This window comes from Chanos chanos, chromosome 9 (assembly GCF_902362185.1).
Source record: "Chanos chanos chromosome 9, fChaCha1.1, whole genome shotgun sequence".
Lineage (NCBI taxonomy): Eukaryota > Metazoa > Chordata > Actinopteri > Gonorynchiformes > Chanidae > Chanos > Chanos chanos.
Genome location: NC_044503.1, coordinates 12,400,174 through 12,423,279, shown reverse-complemented (window position 1 = coordinate 12,423,279; position 23,106 = coordinate 12,400,174). Strand labels below are relative to the sequence as shown.

The 23,106-nt window shown below is 41.1% G+C and overlaps 1 protein-coding gene across 1 annotated transcript in view; it reads left to right on the top strand.

Moving 5' to 3' along the window:
• kcnd3 (potassium voltage-gated channel, Shal-related subfamily, member 3) overlaps window positions 1-23,106 on the top strand; it is an 83,161-nt gene that overhangs the window by 47,753 nt on the left and 12,302 nt on the right. Inside the window, exon 2 of the mRNA XM_030784693.1 lies at window positions 21,561-21,723. Within this exon, the coding sequence (XP_030640553.1) occupies window positions 21,561-21,723 (163 nt within the window). The remainder of the gene's footprint in view (window positions 1-21,560; window positions 21,724-23,106) is intronic.

Genomic DNA, 23,106 nt, shown 5'->3' with positions numbered 1-23,106 from the left:
TGTAACCCTTTTTTTGCACTATGAATTGTGCTTTAGCTCTCAAATGGCTGACAGACTGTTTATGGATACCATTTTTGCCCTGCTCAGCCTCATTTTAAAAAACAGACACAGTCAAATAAGAGTAGATTGCGTGGTATTTGTGGCTTGAGTGGGTTTCTCTTTTTTTTTTCTTTTTTAGTTCGGCAGTGAAACCGAATGTCAAACACTTAATATTTACCTGTCTTCTCTAGAAGCTTGTGAAGCAAACTCATGCAATTCAGCTTCCATTTTACCCTCCCTTTAAGTGAGTCAAGAGCACAGATTCTAAGGTATCCGGCTTAGCTGCCACACAAGTGTATCGGAAAGTGAACTCGGAGCTTTGATGTCACAGTCCCAGTGCAGCACCAAACGTTGGAGGAGGAAAAAAAAAATAACAAAAGCTTAAATTGATTCGCTGCACCCTGCACTTTTTTGCCGATGAGCAGAAATCCTTCCTGATTACTATTCCAAAGAGCGAGAGCGAGAGCGAGAGAGAGAGGAGGAGGAGGAGGCCTGTGGCAGGCAGGAAGAGAGACAGGGAGTTTAGCTGGTGACACCTGCCTGAGCACACACCTAATGGTTTCAACTCTGTCTCCTAACCCCAGAAAAGGTTGTCAGTGTTTGATATAAGAGACACATGAGAGGCACATGGACTATGGGTTGATGGTGTTCGCTTAGCGTCAGGGCCTGTTGGGTTTCTGACTGCGCCAGCGAGGTGAAATGTTTTGACAGGACGATCGGCTTTGGCTCGGTTCGGTGGAAGGAATGTGGGGAGTTGACAAGTGCTTTAATTGCAGCCAAGCAAGCTCTCTTCCAAACAAACCGCAGTGTGGGTTTAAATCTCTCGGGGACCAGTCGCAGAGCACAGAGCGTTGATTCATTAATAATTTTCCTAGCTCGGCTTTCTCAGAAACACTATCAGTACGAGAGCGTTTAACTGGTGAGGTAACATGGAATTATGGGTTTGAAAGCTATTGCACTTGTAGGGCAAAACAAAGAGCAGTGTGGAACAGCAGTTCCATGGAATTTAGGCTTAGTCTACATACAAAGGGCAAGACAGTAACGTTCTGTTTTTTCAGTTCAACAAGCTTTCGCCAGGTCATAATCTCTCGTGTCTGAGTCGTTGTGCCGTTGGACAAAAAGCAGACGAGTTTTAGATTGGAGTTCCTGATTGAGGTGGACTGAGCACTGATGCTCATTAACTGCTGTTATTGGCTGTGTCACAGTGTTTGTGCGTCTTATCTATGAAGTGCCCGACATCAGCGCTGGATCTCTCCTATCTGACACTTCCTTCAGGAGCTGCCAAGACGCTTACAGGAACCATCGAGGATGACCATCATCACCCCCCCCCTTTCTTTGTCTCTCCCTCTCTCTCTCCTTCTTTCACTTACTCTCTCTCGCTCTGTTAATCTCCTTCTTTCACTCTCTTTCTGTCTGTCTTTCTCTCTCTCTGTCTGTGTGTCTCTCTCTCTCTCTCTGTCTGTCTGTCTGTCTGTCTCTCTCTCTCTCTCTCTCTCTCTGTCTTGTTTTCTCTCTTTCACTCTATCTCACTCACTCTACTCCCTGGCATCCCCCATATCTACCCGAGTATCATCAGCATTATCAGTTGTCCAGACCTGAGGCACAATTAGTGGCTCCTAGACACACAGGACAGTCATGGGCTCTGATTGATGACATCAGTTGGCTCAGTATACACATGGGCAGGGAAGAACTCCATAACTCCAAATGAAGAATTTGTATTGTAGAGCGTAAATAGGCAAAGCTTTCGTCATTGACTTTTTCATTTAACTATTTTTTTTAAGGGAATGTAATTCTGTGCTAACAGACACATGCACACACACACACGCAGAGAGAGGGAGAGAGAGAGAAACACATACCATTTAGAATTCAAAACCACCGCAGAGATAATTGCAAACTGTTTTACGCAGTCTCTGGATCCACCTGGTTAAAACCCTTTAGAGCCCTAATTAGCTTTGTTGTTTCAAGGGGGTTAACACATGCTATTTAATATCACTGAAGGCACGGAATATCTTTCATGCGCTATCTAAAGCTGATGCTTCCGCTTGCATTTGAGAGACACATGTAAAGAATTCAGCATCTCCTCACACCCTTACACAGACAAATTAGGTGTGTCAGTGAGGTTCCAGTGAGTTTCAGGTGGACTCTACTTCTTCTGCCCACACAGAGATGCTTTCCATCAGGCTAACTCACTGCCATCCTGGTGCTACCCAAACTCCCTCTAGGTGAAGAGGCCCTTTGTTGCATTATTAAAAGCCAGCTGTCTCTTGTCTGTCCCAGCTCCCTGATGCGCCTGTAGTGCTCCAGTCGGGCACAGTTTGGGGCACAAATGAGAGCACACAGCTGGGGAAGGCGGAGTGGCAGGGGATGCTTGGCACACCAGTTGTGCTGGCGGCTGTGCCGGGTGCCTGGCTGTGCTTATGGAGTGCCTTGGTGAGTGCCATGACTCACAGGTGCCATTTGTGAGTCAGGGTATGAATACTTAGGTCCTCTGTGCTTGAAGTATGCCACATTTGCATGTGAGAGGACAGCGGACTGAAGACTGAATACAAGTGGGTCTGTGTTAGGGAAAAAGAGGGAGGCAGTAGGCAATTTGTAGGGGGGGTGAGGGGGGATGCCATCCCCCTTGTTAGCAAAATGATCAAAATGCATCCCCCTTGTTTACCTGCCATCCCCCTATATACTCTATAGAGTAGTGTCAGTGACCATTGGGCCATCTCTCCTGTGAAAAGATAACAAATCACTTACTGCAGGGAGAGAATTTTAGACGTTTAGAAGTGAAATCATTTGAGAAGACTGGATGACATGCTTGAAACTTTTTTTTTTTTTCTTCTGGGAAGAAGGTGCTGGAAGGGACAAAATCGGGATCAGAATCACCAGCCTCCTGTTGGGTGTTACGCACGCCACCCCACACACATGCTTGGGTTCTGATGAGCTCCAGTAAGCCAATGAATACAGGGACAGTGATTGGATGATTAGATGGCACAATAGATGGATCTTCTGCTGAATGACACAGAAAGAGAATTATGGACTGGGGTCAAGAAAAATCAGCGATTACATATGAAAAGTTCAAGATTAAGTGTTCATAGGAGGACACTGCACACTGAAGAAACCTGAGGAAAGTATGACAAGTCAGACACACCCTCTTTCTTTCTCTCCCTCTCTCTCTCACTCCTTCTCACACACACACCCTCTCTTTCCCCCCAGTAAATTAGGAGTCTTTCTTTGTTCAGAGGCCCTGGGTACATCTAATTTGTTTCATCTTTATTTTACATTACAAACAAATTTCTTCTAAGGCCCTGAGGAGCCCCTATAACCCTAAGGACATCTGTAATTAACAAGTTTCAGAAAGCTTTATGAGGATAATGAAAGATTACAAAGAAACCATGCAGTATGACACACTCACTCTCCCCTACACTGACACACAGAGTTGAGCAAGACCAACCAACAGTGCTCTGGATGAAAATAGAAAAAAAAAAAAAGATGTTGTTTAAGTCACGGACCTGCAAGATTACAGCCAGAAAGAAAACAGAGAGATTTGCCATGATGGGAAGCTGGAAGCAAAGTTGGAGAGAGAGCTACGTGTGGATCGATAAGGGCCCTACACCAAGAAGCCATTAAGTTACATCTGTTGGCCCTCTGGACTTGAGCCAGATGGGAAGCACAGCCAACAGGGGGACGTGTTTAATTTAGTGCTGCTCTTAAAGGGTCATTGCTGGGCAGGTTCATATAAGCTATCAGAACAGAGGTTAACACAGCCCCTTTAAATGGGTAATGCGCTTGTTAAAAGGCTATCAGAGAAGACATGGAAAGATGAAGGAATTAGCATGGCATCCATTAACTTTAAGATGATTAACGTACAGGTTACAATCATGAGCTCAGTCAGTCTAACACTTTTTTTTTTTTTTTTTGACAGTTTCAGAGGAGTTAATGCTACATGGGGTCAAACACTATAGACCTCCCAGGGGGCATAATTAGATCTAGACAAAGAGTTGTATGGACCAAGGCTGGGTGAGATGTTGTCGCGTGTCTGACTGTCTTCATAGAAAGCTGAGCATTCGTTTTATGGCAGCTAAATAGACTGTATACATGGCTCTCATTGTCTAATAAGCATGTAACCATGACATCTGATCTGAAAGAAACTGTTTCAGTCTGTTAACATTGCTACCTGAACCTGAGTTTCATATTCATAAGGAATATCTGTAATAAGAGGGCCAGTCCTCTTGTGTTGCTCTTCCCCACCTAATTAAGCCAAGCTCATTAATGGCAAACGGCTTCTCAGTCATAGGAGGAGCCATCAGCATTTAGATAGAGATCTAACCCACAAATGAGTAACATTTAAATGTTGCTCTTGTGCCAGAGACCCCTTCTGTTTGACGGGAGCGTTAGCAATGCATGTGTTTGGAGTCAGTTCCAAGTCATTAGCATCACTCCCGTCACCTCTCTATGTCTTTGGTGCTTCCAGAGAAAGCTCATTAAAGCATCTGAAACCTCAAGCGTTGATACTTACTATCTATCATGCTGGCATTGGGGAACATACACACACACACACACGCACGCACACACACACGCACACGCACGCACGCACACACGCATGCACACACACATGCACATACGTGCACACACAAACACACACACGTGCACACACACACACACACGCTGGAGAAACAAATATCTTTAATGTGTTCCCTCTTTTTAAAAGATAAGCCATCTCTGTCTTCAGCAACATGCTTGCTTCCTCCTCTATTTATCACCATGGCAACTAATTGTCTTGTTAGGGATTAGCATTTTCTATGACTCTCCGCCTTTTCCACTCTCCCCATTTCAACCTTGGCGTTAACGTGTCAGGGTTTTTTTGTTTTTTTTCATTTTGCAAGGTGATGGAATGTTCCCGGATGAATGCTGAGGACTTTTATTCTTTTCAAGATGCAGATGCTCCTTTTTTTCTTAAACCCGATAACAAGAATGTTTCTCTTTGAGAAGTGATTCGGTACATTTTCAAAGCTCCGCTTCAAACAGATGCTGAATTCCTGCTTGTAAGCATAATGACACAGGCAGGTTTGGGGCATGAAAAATCACATACTTTTCAGAACTCAAAAGTGTAGTCAAGTCTTGTCAATCAGAAGTCTTCCAACACTGTCAGCTGGACTTGACACATTATGAGTGTAAGCTGAGGCTGTCTAGACACAACAGTGAGGAGATCAATGGCTGAATAGACCAGCGGTGCCAGGGCAACTCATCTGTGCTCAGAATTTTGATTCAGTTGGGGATTTTTTTCACTGGCAGAGCCAACAGATCTTCCTTTTCTGATTTCCGAATTGAGTTCAGGCTAACAGGTAACTAACAGCTCTATGGAACAAACTGTGGACATCCACAGCTAAAAAATTCATGAAGGTGCAGCATCCAAACAAGCGTGCATTGATTGGCTATTTGCATGGCATAGCCGGCTATCAGGAAGTTGTCATAACAAATTAGATGTCAGTTTAAGACTGCTGAAATGCAATTTTAAAGACAACAGCGGATGACTAAGTCTTTTTTTTCCCTTCTTCTTTGTATATTTAATTGAGGTATAGCTTTAGCAGTAACCCAGTCTGTGTTGATTAGGATCAGTGTCAGTCCATGGTATCATTAAAACCCAATCGGGCAACCCGATCCATAGCTGAGGACTCTGTGCATGTCCATAGTATTCATCCCTATTGGCTGGCAAACAGGGTCAAAGATCAATTAGCCACGCACGATCAGCACATGATTCGTTCATTAACCCACATCTCCATTCTGATTTAAAGGGAAATGGGTGTCGCCTCATATTGCTTTCCAATCCGTCTTCTCAGGACGCACAACACGACATCTCTCTGTATAGCGTTACAGTTAGCCAATCGCAAGCAGACATGTAACGGATCTCACTGTTAAAGAGCAGTTGTCTCAGATCAGAGGATGTCCTAATTTAGCTTGGAGAAAAGCGTGTCAGTAAAGAAGTAACACATGTTGCTGCTTTTTGAACATAAAGGCCATGCTGAGTAACGCATTGTTTCATTGTATTTGTCTCCATGCCTGTTTTTCTGCTGTGAACCTAATAGATTTTATACCATGCTAAGACCAAAAAGAAATACCTTAGAAAGACCCTGTAAGTTCCTGAAGTTCACAATCAGTCTGAGCTGAGAGGTTTCTAGATAATGTGTCAAAGTTCTTAAAAAAACAAACAAAAAAACAGCACATTCAGAGGAAAAAAAAAAAAACATGACAAGCTTCAGTGAGGTTTACCGAGAAAAGAGTAATTCATGTGTTCGTGAAGTCTTATCTGAGGTGTCATGTTTCTTGCATGTCTCCTGCTACATGACTATGCAAATCACCAGTGTCAGAGTATCCTTTGTAAGGCCAACTCGCCATTTACACCAAACTCAAGGTCAGGTTCACTGGACTGGCTGGGCTTGGGTTGCACAAGTTCACTGAGTTCTCCTAAGGACCGCGTTATATATCATTTCCGCAAAGTTCCATGCAAATAAATCTGTCGTTATGATTTTCTGTCTTCCCTACATCAGTCTCTGTACATAACTCTGATCATTCTCTGTCTGACTCTCCAGAAGAAGTTCTGTTAAACACTTGCAAAGGGAAGTGTTTCCATGCAAGAAGAAAAGGAAACTCTGATAGAAACATGACTCCCCTGACCTGAGTTAATCTACTTCATCCTTGAATGTCCTATCATATTGGTAAAATACCATTAGTTTAATAACACAGCTTGAAGAAAAAAAAAAGCAATCAGTCACATTACTGATTCAGCCTTGTCAAAGCAAAATGTTTTCATCCTTGTTCACCAAGCAAGCTTCATCCCTGGTGCAAGAGACAAGACTGAATGTCATCCACAGTGCTTTAGTACATTCTGTTTCATCTCTCTCACGCTTAAGGTATGCCCACCATGGACAGAGGTGCCCAGTTTATTTTGGAACCGTCATGGATTTTAGAATGTTCTTCTCTCAGAACATTCTAAATCTTCTCAGTCGTGCCTCTAGGTTCATTGGTTAAAGGGCATAGGTCAGTAAGCACCTGAGGGATGCCCATGTCCTCTTTGACTGTCGTGTCATGTGACACATTCAGCCACCTCAGCTCTGACTCGACTCAAGAAGTAGGGCAATAGCACTTACCAGCTAAAGAATGAGAGAGAAGAAAAAAAAAAAAAAACCATGCGATCTCAGGAGTCTTACTGTACCAATGGCCTAGTTTCCTCTGCAACCTACTTAGAAACTTCAAAAAGGGACTAGACGTTACCATTCAGATTGTAGCGGGTGGTTCATTCATGTACATTTATGCCTGAAACCACACAGAATGTCCTACAAACTAAAACACACCTGAATTAAAAAGCAGACTTTCTTTGTTGTTGTTTTTGTTAAAACGTATTGCCAGAAGGAGATTGAAATGCTTTGAATTCTGCTTTTTGGTCCTGCGCATCTGTAAGATAATTACATGAGTTTTATATTTATTCATTATATACTCCCATATAGTTAGCATATGTATTCAGCGTAAATAAGCAGATTTGTTTGTGATACATTCAGATCAAAACACACTTTTATCCTATCTCCAATGTTTTGTTTTGTTTCTTTGTTTCTTTGTTTTTTGTTTGTTTTTTTAACTCACGTGTGCTTACTGTGGAGAGATGAGGTATAATTTTGTTTGATGTCATTTCTTAGTTGCAGGTGTATGCTTTAGCTTTCAATTGCTTGCCACCAAGCACTTTCTTTGGGTATCTGACTGACGGCGAGAAAGGCTACTGCTGAGAATAATAATGACTGCAGAGAAGCACTCAGTTTGTTTATGTCTTTTTAGCGCTTGTATAGCAACTTAGTGGTGTCTTTTTAACTCTACACTTCCTTAGAAAACATGCCCATTTTTAGGACCATTTTTATGGACAATTTGTGTAATTTTGATTTCTTAATATGAAAAAGCTGATTGTACTCAGTGCAGCAGGTTTGTAAAGAAGCTAGGGGCACTTCAGACACATAACAAGTACTAAAACTGTTGAAATAACAGATCTGTGATCACCCAGAAATTAGTAGCATTGCGTTTCAGCTGTTTTTTAATTGTATCCAAATACTTACCCATTTGTTGCTTTGTCTCTCAAACAGTAGATGAGAGTCCTCCCTTGTATTTGATTTTGGACTCCTGAAGGACTCTAACACCTCGATTTTAAAGAGGAAACAGTCATAGAATCCTAAGTGTGGTGATAAACTGGAAGAGCTTCGGTGAAATCAGAGTATGTACTCTGAACTTTGAGGTTTCTGTGAGTGGTGCCAGTTTCCAGTCGATAACTGTCATATGGGATTTGCCATTAGATGAATTTCACACTCAGCGAACCTGTCTCGGGCGTTAATTTCACCATTTAGCATGAAGGGAAAATTGCGCCTGCCGCCGTGCTTTGAATAGGTCACGTTGACTGCGTTGGCGGCGGATGTGTGAGGAGTAAGAGGAAGGAATATTACAGCGGAGGTGAAGTCCTTCTCAAGTGGAGGGACCACACATGTAAAAAAGCACAACAAACATGACTCCTCCTGCAGCAGGAGTGGGCTACATAGTTTGAATTATGGGTGACTTATGTTGTATAACAGTGTTAATCACAGAGACATAATCTGAGGAGGAAATTAGAGTGCTCTCAGAACTGCCTGTCAACCTGTTACCTCCCTGGGAATCACACTCCTACAAAGAGCGACGTAATGCCCTTGATAACATAACGTTAATGTAACTTCTCGTAATGCTAGCAATATCACTCTCGCCATTGCTGTATAGTTGGGCCATTACACATCCACGTGAGCATCGTCAAAGGAAACGCAACCGCCAAGTATCGGCCTTCGATTTCAGAAGGATTTGGAACAGCAGACGAGTTTTAAAAGATGCAGAGGAAAAAGTGGGGATTTGAAAATAAGGTTTGAGTTTTACTCTCCTGTTGAGCTTTTTGACCTGGGAAGCTTGGAGCTTTGCCCGTCAATCAGACAGCTGTGTGTGAAAATCAGAAGTCGCTGACTGATGTGGATGCGCCAATCAGTTACAGTTCAATGTGACCTTTGAGCATAAAATTTCATTTATTCCTTCGCTAAAATGCAATTTTCATTATCAGTGCCACCCATCGTCTAAAAACATATTAATTTTATCATTTTGTAAGTACTAGTGAAGTATCTTAGTCTTTTATTTTCTCAGCTGGACTAGAACACAGGTCTTGCGGTTCATTTTCAGTGATGATACAGACAGGTCAGGTTTGTCTCAGTAAATGGACTTGGAAGCCTATCGGTACTCTGTGTCTGTTGGTCACTTCCATTGTGTTCTGTCTGACCTGTCGGCCCCTGTAAGACCGCGGTTCAGGCTCCTGACAGGCCTGCAGACAGCTGGGAGATAACACCAGGCGTACACACAGAGGTTTGGAAATGGTGGAGGCAAAAACTTCCAGAAAGAAAACAAACAGTCGACTGACCTTCAAGAAAATCACTGACATCCTTGAGGGGCTGTGAAGAACTCAAACTTACTGAGTGACAGCTACAAAAGACCTTACTATTGTTTATTGTGCCTCTCTGTCCCACTGCCTTAAAGAAGTGCATACTTTCTTTTAGGTGAGGTTAGAAACTGTATATGTGTATCTGTGTGTGTGTGTGTCTGTGTGCATGGATATGGATGTGGATGACTTTGCTGCACTCAAAACAGCAGCTTCCAGTCAAAATGGTAAAAAGCAAACTTCAAACAGGCAGACTCACACAGTCCTCCCATTTAAGTTCCCATGTGGCTGTATCAAAGGAGAGAGTCTTCCAGCCTCTCTTTTACTTGTTCTTAGATTGATATGCACAGCAACAAGACCCTTGGCTCAGACCAGTCAGTGTGGATAGAATCATAATGTTTGTTTTACCACGTCTCTTTGCCTTTAGCCCACCTCTCCTTGGGTACCCCCTCACTATCGTTACTGTTAATATCTGCATTCAGCCTACTTCAGTACCGTGCTTTCTAAGGATACATGAGTCACATCTTTTCAGCTCAATACAGATATTTATATATCTGGGTTTTTTTGTTTTTTGGGGGTTTTTTTTTATACAAGTTTGAACCGAGAGTTTAACATCACATCAAACCCAGACATCATCCAGACATCAGATCAAGCCCAACGTGGATTAGGAATTCGCTGAGTTTTCTAAACGAAGCTTGTTGGATTTATTTCATACAGGCAGGGAAGAAACACTCTTAGTCGTGTCATTGTGATGAAGTGGACGGTTTAAATTGCTCTTACTGCAACAAGTATCACCAAAGCACTTTTCTCTCAAAACCATGAAGTCTCTCAGATTCTGAGATTTCCTTTACTTTGGATTATATTGTACTAAAAACTAAAGTATAACTGCATGAATAATTTGTGTTATTTATTTGTCAGATAGGACACAGTCAATGTGGTGATGTGTTATTGTCCCCTCTCCCTAGAAAAATTTGTATTATTTTTCTTTCCCTTTTTCTTTTTTTTTCCTTTTTTTTATCAAAATCATGTGACAATCCAACACCAGTGGTATATCTTAGACAAATGTACATTTTTAGAGTAATCTGTATTTTTTTTTGTTTGTTTGGTCACAATGTAACATAATGAGCTATCCACTTGGCTACCACTGGGAGCTCTGACATACAGTCTTTCTCTCTTCTACTGAACATCTATCTGATATCCGCTGAATCCCAGCACTTGACCTTTCCCTGCCAATGTCTCCCACGAAACCCACATAAATTCTGCCTCTCTATTCCATTAACAACCCAAACTCATCTTCAAGTGGTTGAACCGCCTTTCCCACATCTAATGCTGCACCTCACACCTATTACAGTGCATATGATGTCATCCCCCTGTCATTGCCACAGCATCCAGAGAGAGAGGAGGAAATGTCTTAATGGACCAGGACTTCTGTTTTCTCAATTAGCCATAGATGAGCATAGCACAGTAGACCCATGGGAAGAACCATGTCCTAGATACTAATTCATGTTTTTCTTGTGTTATACCACACACACACACACACACACACACACACACACTCGCACACATACACTAATTGTGTTCCGGAGAATATGAGGGAGAGGAGAGGTGCTGGAGTCATAAAGCTGATGAACAAGTGTTTGGGAAATGGAATACTATGGAAACTCAATGAAATCCCTGGACGTTGCACTTCGCACAGCACAACAGTGGTCTAATGGCATATACCCTCTCTGCTTTGAATGCTTTATGATTCTAACGACCTTTTAGGATCTGACGATGATTGGGGCTAGATTCAATCAGTCCCCCATTGTGATTCCTTTTCATTTTAATATCGGCAGAGAAAACGCTGTGCTTCAAGAAAATGTTTTTGTTTTTTTTGGAATTTCAAATGTAGCATGTGCTGCATTTGATTCTGCTTTTTTTACTTCTCATACACGGATGTGCATTCAACCAATCTCTCTCTGTCTCTGTCTATCTGTCTGTCTGTCTCTCTCTCTCTCTCTCTCCCTGTCTCTCTCTCCCTTTTGGCTCTGTAATGACAGTTACAAACCAATGTTGTGTGAAGGATTCTACCCACTGCACTGACTGCAATATGTCAAAACAAATGAAAAAAATGAAATGCCATCATTCATTCTGCTCGGCATCAGAACTCAGACTGGAATGACTAATGTAATGACCTTTCCCTGCTAGATTAATTCTCCTCCCCTCTTCATTCACATTTTGGCTCATAACTACACATCAGAACAAAATATAAAGGAATGTCTCATTTCTGACAGAACTCCTTACAAGCGTTTGATGTTGTTTAGATATATTACAATACCTGTGTTAGATTTACTGACATTCTGGTACTGCAAGTGCATTCTGAATTCGCTTTGGTATGAAATAAACCTAAACCTAACAGAGGATATTTTACAGTTGATAATCTATCTACTTTAAGTACAAATAAATAGCACAGTAATATTATTTACTTAATATTCTTAGTTTTGCCTAGGTAAAGATACACAAGCAGTCTCACTAGGGGCATTGTACATTTTCTTATATTTATATTTTCACATACAGACTGACATTAATTATTCTACTTGCTGTCAAATGTTTTTTTTGTTTTGTTTTGTTTTTTGGTTTTTTTTCTATGTACACTTTTTCATTTCCTATCCTCTGCACATTATTTTCTGTTTGTCATTCTTTTGTTTATCTAGCTTTCAGCAGTGAGATTTTTTTTTTTAGTGTGGGTGGGTAGTTTTTGTTTGTTTGTTTGTTTTGTTTCTGGGTTTTGTTTTTTGTTTTTCTTTTTTAATGCAGAGATGAAGTGAGAGGTGTTAAGACTGTAGGAATTCATAATACAGATTCTTCTTTTCAGGCAGATGATGGGCAGCACTTGTTTTGCAGGCATTTTGCATTTTTCTAAGAGCGGTATGAGATAATCCTATTGCCACAACATGAAAAATCTTCTTTTTTTATCTGCTTTTTTAAATTGACTAATTCCACAGGGGTTAAACCTGCGGTTTCTTTATTTATGGAAAATGCCAGAACGTATGTGCATTTATATATACAAATCCTTGTTTCTAAATATAACTGTGGACGATTCAGTTAAATGCTCTTGATATAAATTTATTCCAGATACTCAGAACATGATGCAGCCTCAGATATAATTACCTTTGGCCTTGATGAGAGATTCCTTTGAGGGTTTTTTCACATTTGTACATTTAATTTCAGTTTAACTGTCAAGAAAAACCTCACCATGTTTATAGCTCTAAAATGATTAGGCTTAAGATTGTATTGTAAAATTGTCTACTTGTGGGATTAACTGGATAAGTGTCTTATTCTTGGTGACCTGTGTCTGCGTGAAGATTCTTTTCTCAAACTTTAAGATAAATTCCATAACTTGTTTCAATTAAAAGTTGTTTTATTGGTCTTAGCAACTTTGCAGATGCATCAGTGCATCAGTACACAGACATGGATGAAAGATGGGTGTAAAAAAGAAAAAAATAATAACTGACAAAATTTGATGTACACATTTTTTCAGGATGCCAACAGTATATTTATTAATGGCCGCTGCTGATGGTTTTTCACACTTTGAAGTCCAGCGCTGGCTCTTTCAAATGTCACAATATGCTGTAATTAAAGGACAAGTCTGAATGGCCTGTAGTGACAGGGGAAAATAATCATGCTTCAGCTTCCTTACAGTGTCAAACAGGACAGGAAATTGCCACTAACAAGGTACTGAATACTCTGTGTGTATGCGTGTGTGCGTGTGTGTGTGTGTGCGTGTGTGTGTGTGTGTTGAGACCACAATCTTAGCTGCAGCACATCCATTTTAAACACCATTTCAGGAGTAGCCAGTCCAGCACATTCAATACATACCTGCTTGTAATAACAGTACCGACTCAAGTCTACGGTCGGTTACCTCTACTGGACTGGAAGCCCTGAAAGGATGATGAGGTAGTCATTACAGATTCAGTGGGAAGCAATTTCATGGTTGTGCAGAAAGAAGCAAATCTACAGCTATAGGTGAAAAGTATGATTGAAAAGTGCTTATATTTATGGATGTACAGGAAGCACTAATCCTAAATAAATCTGAAAGGACATGTCACTGGGATTACATGTATTGTCATTACAAAATTCCTGACAACACACTGTACTAAAGTTCACCATTTTAATCCTTTTCTCACTTCTACAGTGTATTAAAAATCTTTTTTTTTTTTTTTATGATTATTCTCTTTAAATCCTCTATGGATTTTACATACAATTAAAATCTAAATCTCAAGTTATTATTTAGCAGAATACAATATTATTTATTGTTATAAAACAATATGTTTTTGAGACGCGGAATTTCGACCTTTTGAAATTGCAGGCTTATTTCTGTAGCATATTTGAAGAATTCAGAGGTTCTGTATTTTTTTTTAGGGAGCTGCTGAGCCTGAGGAGTGGCATTCTGACTGAGCCAAGAGCTTGAGGATAAATCATTTCTCAAATTACTCAAATCTGAAACTCAAGTTCATCGCTCATTTACATTCAGTTCTCATAGTTTCACTCCAACAAGTTGGAAGATTTAAGCAACCTTTTTTTTTTTCGTACCATCACATATATCAAGTGTTAAAGCAAATTAAGTAGTATTTTCATTTACTTTCATCCTGATGTACCAGAAAACTTTGCTACTACTTTTTATAATGGTTTCATAGTCAAGTTGGCTATTTATTTATTAGCAAACTTATCTTAACAACATCTATTAAGACTATTTAAAATGTAGTTGTCTCTTCATTGTTCATTTTGATAGCACTTATGTCTAAATGGAAGCATTTTTCAAGTAAGGCACCGGTCAGAATCTTGTAAATGTCAGTTTTTTTGTCATAATATTTTCCGTGCATGTGTGTGTATCTGTTGCTGGAGCCCTGCTGTTTAAGCACAGATGGATTTCAGACAGGCATCCGTGTGAGTCCGGCTGGCAAGGGCCCTAGACAAACACAGCCTCTCTCCATCCGTACGGACGTCCTGCCGTCCAGAGCAGCGCTGACATTTGCTGAGCCAATTGCAGCGTGATTTGTTTTCCTTGGAGAGCGTTCAGTCACGTGTCACGCGGGAGTAATCCTGCCTTCAGTAAAATGTCAGATATTGAGATAGGAGTCAAAGGCAGGCAGCAGAGGACCAAGCTTCATATGTTCATGCATGATGTCATAGAGCATGTGTGTGGGTCACTTTTTAGCGGTAGCTACAGTTAATGGTAACACATGACTTAAGTATAGAGCAATTATAGTTTATTTGTGAACTCTCCCTCTTTATTGCTTCCAGAGACAAGAACCCAGTAAGGACAACAAAAAATGTAGACAGACTAGAACTCTTGGAGGACTCTAAGGCAAGTGGTGCTTTGAAAAAGCACAAGGGAACTTGCAGTTCCATATTAAAAATGCATGCTAAATTGCGTTTGACTTGCTTTTGACCACATCATATTAAGAGCATTGATGACAGTCACTAGAAATCACTGAAGTGAATGAGAAATACCTCTTCTCTCAGTCCTCTCTCTCACTCTCTCTCACTCATTCTCAGTCTGTCTGTCTGTGTCTCTCTCTCTTTTTTTTTTTTTGTCCATACACATTTTGCCGTTACTGATCTCATTCGCAGTTCAGCCAGATTGTGCGGAACTGTCCGTGGTGCTGACTGGATTTCTCCTCGTTTGCTTCACTCACTGTGCCTGTCTGCACTCTTAAAGACAAGAAGCAATGACAAATGACACCCCCTACCATAGGTGACAGGTTCAAACACACCCTAATATACCCCTGCCCAAATCACTCTGCCACGCACTGCCCCACTACTTTCCACTTCCCCCAAAAAAATCAGCATCCCAAGATCTCCTCTGTGGTCTCTCTCAATGCTTCTCACATCCCCCTCATGTTCCGCAGTCTAAAAAACCCTAGGACCTGCTGTACGCTCTGGAGATTAAAGGAACTCTAGGTGCCACCTACAATTTCTCGGTATGCGTTCTCGAGCTGTAGCTCTCACAGTGCTGTTTTTGTTTTTTCTCTCTCCCCCATTTGTCCTCTCTCTCTCTTTCTCTCTCTCTCTCTCTCTCTCTCTCTCTCTCTCTCCCTTTCACTCTCTCTCTCTGGGACTTGATTGCTTCCTATGGTTCTCTCCGAGGCTTGCGATTTGGACCAAACTGTGGCACTCCAGAGTGTTTGTGCCAAGAAGTGTGGAATTGAAACAAATTAGTTGAACGTGAGTTGCGACTTGGTCCCTCAATGGACCACATCCTTTTTTTGTTTTGTTTTGTTTTTTTCGCTCACTAAGAGGTCTTGAACAGACCCATGTTTTTTTGTATGGAGTGAGGAAGCAATCATAAAGCGGCAATTATCTTTTAGGGTTTTTCATTCTCTCAGCCTGGTCGTAGAGAACTGGCTTTCTACTGTGAGTCAATGACATCACACACAGTTTGCTTTTTAATTTGCACCGCTCTGCTCTCCAGTGAATCGCTCTGGGTGATATTCAACTGTTTCCCTCTCTGTTTTATTTATGCTGTGGTTCTGGAGACAGTATTGAGTGAAAGCTTCTATTCTCAGAATTTGTATTTTTTTATATGTTTATGATTCTAGATTTCTATCATTCAGGTTTTTATATAAATGAAGCTTTTTCAGTTTACTTACCACGTTGTCGCCAGACATAAAACAGACACTGTATGTATAAAAAACAAATGAAATGTTTGTCCAATCCAAATGTTTTGAATGGTTCTGTGCTATTTCTCTATGGATGAGTTCAAGCAATACTGAGGACAGTCTTGCATGCTTCTATGTGGCAAATATATTCACTCACGCAGTCCATTGACATTGACCACCTGTTTATTTCAGACCATGACTTAGCAAAGGACTGCATGTCACAGAGTCTAATTGTGGCCTTCCTCTTTCCTTCTTGATAGGTTAACATTTAAAGTGTAGCATAGGAGAGATGGTCACCGCAGTCATCAGACTGGTCTCAACAGTCATTCATCTTCCACGGACCAGACGCCATCTCCTTCTGCTTCGTGTCTTAATCTCTGACACTGTCACAAAAGTCTGGCACCGCGCTAACACAACTCAAATCCCCATTAATCTCAGTCTTCAATAAATGAGGAGGAGAAAACGGTTCAGCTCATCCATCATCTCTGCTTTAATAATAATAATAAAAAAAAAACTGCCTTGAACCAGCCGTGACCTTTTCAACTCACTCAGAGTCGTTGGCCAGCCTAGTGCTACTGCTGGATGTGGCTGTGTTTTGGTGAAAGATTTAGGACAGCTGAGATGGCCTGTCTGGGAGAGGGGACAGGTGTGTGTGTGCGTATGCGTGTGTGTGTGCGTGTGTGTGTGCGTGTGTGTGTGTGTGCGTGCGTGTGCGTGCGTGTGCGTGTGTGTGTGTGTGTGTGTCTTTGGCGGCAGACCTAGTGGGTTGACTAATGATGCCACTCGGGAGTCCTGGCACCACCTCTCTGGAATCAGACGAGACAAATCATGCTCCCTCTCTCTCTCTCTCTCTCTCTCTCTCTCTCACGACATTTGTCTTTTCTTCATCCATCTTCGTGTTTTTCTGCTCATGTTTTCTGTGAGTGGGGTAAGCAGGTGACCAGGATTTGCATGGTTCATATGAATCAGAGAACACATGCAAACTCCATAGATAGGAGATACTGATACTTTGCTTCTTCTCCCCGGCTGTTTCCTTTGTGTCACACACACACACACACACTAATTATCATACCTTCTCTGTGTAATATCAGTCTGCTCTCTTTTATGGCATGGTTCTGTAATTGCTTTTGGATCACAGTGTTTGGCAAAGTTGTTTGTAGCCAGCTACCTTTAGGTGAGGAGAGAAGTCATTATCATGTCTAGAAATGCTATTTTGAATCTCATCATCAACAATGATTGCACAAATTGTACAAGACATTCTTTTCTGTGCTAGCTGTAATTGGACATAACATTTGAATCACAATTTTACATAGGCTATTTTGTCTGTTTGACACATCATACTGTGAAGAGACATTGTCCTATTAGTGCTAAAATGATCATTTTTGATGTGGTCACACAAAAAAAGACCATAAGAGTTAGGTGCATATATTGTAGCCAGTTGGAAAATTACTTATTTGTTTTGCATTCATTGTTTGTTCGTGGGGGGTTTTTTTTGTGGCCTTTACATTCTTCTTTATTTCATGCCTGTTTCTTTCTCAATCATTTACTTTCTCTGTCTGTCTGTGATTTTAACAGACTATGGCTGTGGCAGTTCATTTCATTTTAAGATGAAAATCAAACCATGGCTTGTTAAACAGATTTCAGCTAAGTTGGTGCAACAATTGCCACAGCACTGCTAGAAAAGATTCAAAAGAGTGTAAAATTAGGACAGGAAGACAGACTGAATGTGTTTAGTATATAGTCTGTGTCATTCCCAAATTCCCAAGTAGGCCTGTATTTATAGCTAGAGACAGAGGTATGTCTCTCAATGCAATAAGACAATGCAAATCCTCATCATTTTTTTCCTCGAAAGCCTCCTCGGGTTATTTGGTAAGCGCTGATGAAATCTGCGATCCTGAAATATGTCATCTCTATGTGCAGTGTCTTCACTCACCTGTTTCTCATTCAGTGGAGTCACATCAAGAGATGTCACAAAAGAACCCAAGCACCCAGCATTCAAAACAACACACGCCTGCAGTTATCTCACAGCTTCTGTTGTTATCACTTCATTACTAGGCCTGTAGGCCAGATTAGCCACTATCTCTAGAGGGAGACCGAGAAAGGCCATTTGTATCTGCGGCCTATTTATATGTGTGACTGACATTTGAACCTCATTTCTCTACATCCACTACCACTTTGAACTTACACAGCAGTCAGGCCAGTACGCCTCACTGATCATCAAACTGACCTCCTACACCGGGCTGAAATACCACATGCATTTCACCACTGCTGTCTGCGATAAGAGCCTAACGTTAGGCCAAACTCCTCATTACCAGGTTGCCTTTTGACTCAGAATTAGCTTACAGAATGGCTAGAGCTAGAGGCGGGAAAGAGAAGGGAGAGAGAGAGAGAGAGAGAGGGAGGGAGACGGTGCAGCGGCGGTTGGCCGTCATTTACTTCATTGATCCAGGCGTGCGCGTGGTGAGTAAGCCTAAGCTTAATGAGTGTTCGTATTCACACCTCCTTTGATGGGGTTTCACGTTTAACGGCGCAAACTGCAAATGTCTGGCCTCTTGTTAGCAAAACCGTGTCACACAGCCACAAGTGCATATCACAAGAGAACGTTTCAACTAAAGGAGAATGTAAAAAGCATCGTGGCACTGTTGAAGAAATGTATCATTCAAATAAGCATGTCAGTTACTTCTATACGATAGGGCTTGTTTTAAAAATTAAAAACAGAGATGAGAGATTGTTTTGAAGCATTAGATTAGGAGAGCAATACCTTAAAGCTGTCATGGTCCCAATTATATTTGTGCAAATTCATAAGCTTTAATGAAAAGTCAGGAGAAGGCTAGCTATATGTGTGTGTGTGTGTGTGTGTGTGTGTGTGTGTGTGTGTGTGTGTGTCACATGACCCTGGTTTTTATCGGAAGCTTGCTCTCATCCTGAGAGTGTGGATGGGCTGTGTGAGAGTGAGAAGCCATTAAAACTGCGTGGACCTCTGAGCGTGCTCTTCGCTTGCTTAGCTCTGATTTATTCAGTCTGGGGGGCTTTTGATGGCTTCATATTGCTCAACGTTCAGCCCACCCAGCCGTCTTATAATGCCTCAAATGCACAAGAGTTCCACGCACCCTTCCTGCCAAAGCTTTCCTGTCTGCTTCACCACTCTCCGGTTCACCCCTGGCCTCATAACCTCAGAGAGGCGTCACCACAACCAGGATAGCACTGTTTGATTCATTTTGGTACATTTCACTATCGTCTCAAAGCAGCTTTGTTTAATAAAAATACATCCTGAGAATGGAAAAAGGAGGAAATGAACACAGGGTTAATTCAGCTGGGTTTAGAGTAGAGCACATGGAAACGCATCGATCAGAGCGTTTGGTTGGAGTTAAAGCGGTTCTGCTCGGAGGTGAGGGAAAGAACATAACGTCACTGATGAGCCACGATTGTAACATGTTCCAAATTGATTTGCGATTTATTAAACATCCCCTTGGACGGTTCCCCAAGGAAATGAACCCTTTGAATCTAAGCAACACTGTCCCCCTCACTCATTCACACATCAATGCTCATCCGCCACTAATTATTTATGAGTCCTTATTTTACACGAGCATTATATTTTATCACTTCTTTCACTTCCAACAAATTAATTTAATAAAGGCCTGGAATTAACTGTGATGTTTCGTGTATAAAAACCATTGATTCAGTGATGTTGCCTCGAGAAACAAAACAATCAATGGTAATTATGTGACAAGGAATGAATTTTAAAAACATGCTCTATCAAACAACCTAATGTAGATGTTGTGAAAGCATGGTTCCATAATGAAGCTATCTCTATGTCAGGAAAGAAACTGACCACAGTGTTTTACTTAATGGTGAAAAGCAGTTATAAAAGCCAAGGCCAGGATCTTGTATAATGTGTCTTTTATGTGACATCTGTGTGTTTGTTCAGAAATAACGCTATCAACCACCAAGTTCAAATTACCACCATATAACATTTTAAATAGACATTTGGTCCGCCATTGTCTTATCTTCCACTGAGTCTTTGAAATGTCTTTATTCGTCCCTCTTTTATTCAGAGCGTGCCACTCCCAAAAGGGGGAAAGGCTGAATCTAATATGCCCGTTGTAATTGTGTTGTCTATCTTGGAAACAGTGAAGAGATTGCATTGTAGACCCAGAATATTCTAATTTAGGCAGACTAAATTACTTTTTTTTTTTTTCCAATTGGCAGTCTCCCACTTTCATTTTGGGGTTCTCATTTATGCACCCCTAAAGGTTAATGTTATCTGTGTCACCGGAATGAAGGAGAAAAAAAAAAGTTATCACACTTTTATAATGCTAGACTAGCTTAGACATATGAGGTTTGTTGATCTACACCTGGTAGGGAAAGGAAGAAAGTTTTAGTTTTTGTGAGTCATATCTGCGAAGAGTGAAAATGAAATGTTGTGAAAACCAATAAATCCTTGGAACTATTGGACTATTGAATGCTTACCGGGATTTCAGTGGTCAGTAAAATGATAAGTGTCTGGTCAGCTGCATTTTATCTCCAAATTTATAGGAACATTTATTTGGAACAATGGAATGCTGATATATGGACTGAAAGCTGGATTGATAACTTAGCATCCTTGGCTAGATTACAAACCATAACACAGAATGGTCTAGAGTAAAATCTAATTCTTAAGAACAACTGCTCAAACACATGCCTCTACATTTACATTTACATTTATTCATTTAGTAGATGCTCTTGTCCAAAAAGTTCAAGTTCAAGTTCAAGTTTATTTAGAGCCCAATATCACTGTTTACAGTCTCAAAGGGCTTTACAGGCCACAACAGTCAAATCAAAATATGACTTCCAAGACAGACTACTCACCAAGCAAATAGCCATTATGAAGACGACTGTACCATACGTGCCAGCACTAAGCTCAGGTTTCATAACACCAGCATGTCCATAGTGGTGACAGGTCATTTGCCACCTCAGATCTTAACATCATCTTTCTGAGAATGTGGGAGAGAAATCTCAGTATGGCCAAATGAGACACCATACTGAACAATATCTACTCAAACAGGGCTTTTGATAAACATAATGCTCAACAGTACTTTATCAGCTAGCATTTCTCTTTTTTCAGTACTGAGCAGGGTTTTCTATCACTTGTCTTACCTGTTCTTATCATCCTACTGATTTTTTTTCTTCCAAATGTGATTAGTATTTGTATGGGGGAAACATCACAATGATCACCAAGCCAGGATGGTGTTACAAAGCATCGCCACTGTGATCTGCTAACACTTTGAGTGAACAATGCTAACTGCATGAGCGCTTAACATGAAGGTAACTGTGGCAACAGGTCCCCTTGGAAACAAACAAGCTTGTTGAAGACGGAAGCCAAACAATTTGCCTCATTTCAATCTCTCCCTCTCTTTTTCTCTCTCCTACAGTTACGGGGACATGGTTCCTAAGACCATTGCGGGGAAGATATTTGGATCCATCTGTTCTCTTAGCGGGGTGCTGGTAATCGCCTTGCCTGTTCCTGTCATCGTTTCCAACTTTAGCCGCATCTATCACCAAAACCAAAGAGCAGACAAGCGGCGGGCGCAGAAGGTACAGGTGAACACAGTTTGTTTCTTCTCTCTCTCTCGCCACAACGTTTGGGCCGCGTCCATTGAGTGTGGCGAGGTCCAGACGACACCGGAAACATGCACAGCCAGGTCACATCTCTCCAGGTGGAGTTCTCCGAGCTTGTGAGTTGGTTTACAATGGCAAAGCCCTCAGGTGGTTCTCCGTGAGTGATGGGCTGTGTTTCTGTAGAATCTCTTAAGTTTCTTCTTATTCCTTGAGGCTGAACAAATACCAGGTCTTTTGGGGAGGTACAGAACACCACACAGCCAATAAAAAAACATGAAAAAATTCTCTGAGTGTCAAGTCAATTTAGATATTAACAGTGACACATTTGTTTAAGCTGCCATTAGCTCTTTCCACTTTGCTAAATCATGTGGTAATGAGGTTTGGGTGGTAGATTTGATTAACAGGACCTCCCTCAAGCCCAGAGAACAGCCTTGAATTGCAATGAATCCTCTTTCTTTTTTTTTTTTTTTTAATCCACCAAGTTAGACTTTTTGTTGGAAATATCTGTCATAGTATCTATCTCAGCTGAAACCCTTTCTAAAGCAAATTCGGGGTTAGTATGCAGAGGAAATGCCTTCTGTTGGATACTGACAGAGAGTACACTATGTCCTGCATACAGTTTGTTTAGAGCGGGGACTGCATGGGTCAACTGCACTACAACTGTCCTCTTTAAAGCTCCCAGCCTGGGAATTAACCGGAGAAAAAACCATCCGTTTTAATGACATTTCACACAACACCACAGTGGTACTGAGGTAAATGTCATTTTAAGCTGTTCATTCATTTCAGTTATAACCCAATGCGATGCTTCAGCATCAGTACAATATCTGAGCTGCAGTTTAGTTTACGTTCTTATAAGGTTTAATGAAGTGACCTGAGCCCCATTTTTTTAAAGCTTTTTGTTTTTCATTCGTTGAATGATAGAGAAACGTGTAATCTTAGTTTGACTGTGTGAGCGTTCACTGCCCTGTCCTTTCTTTAACAAAAAAAAAGTTAGGAAGGGAGTAGAAAAGGGAGTAGAATTAACTGTGAATAAAACTCCTCCCTGGCAGAATGGAGAGATGGCTTATCAGTCCTCTAATAGCCCATTGGTTCTGAGCATAGTCTCTGAGAACTGTGTCTGTAGGGGGACATGCCCTCCAACGATCCAATTCTCCATCTCTCTCAAGTGTTTGTTATTGCTTAATTAATTTTCATCTAATTGCCTGTAAAATCACTATGGCTCTGTCTTCGCCACTCATGTCTCAACCAGCCACAGTGACTAATGACAAGTCAATTTTACTGTAGATTAGTTTGATTATGAAAGACCACATCATAACCAGTTCTTTATTTCTCCTATCATCTTTGAGGGCCATTAAAGCA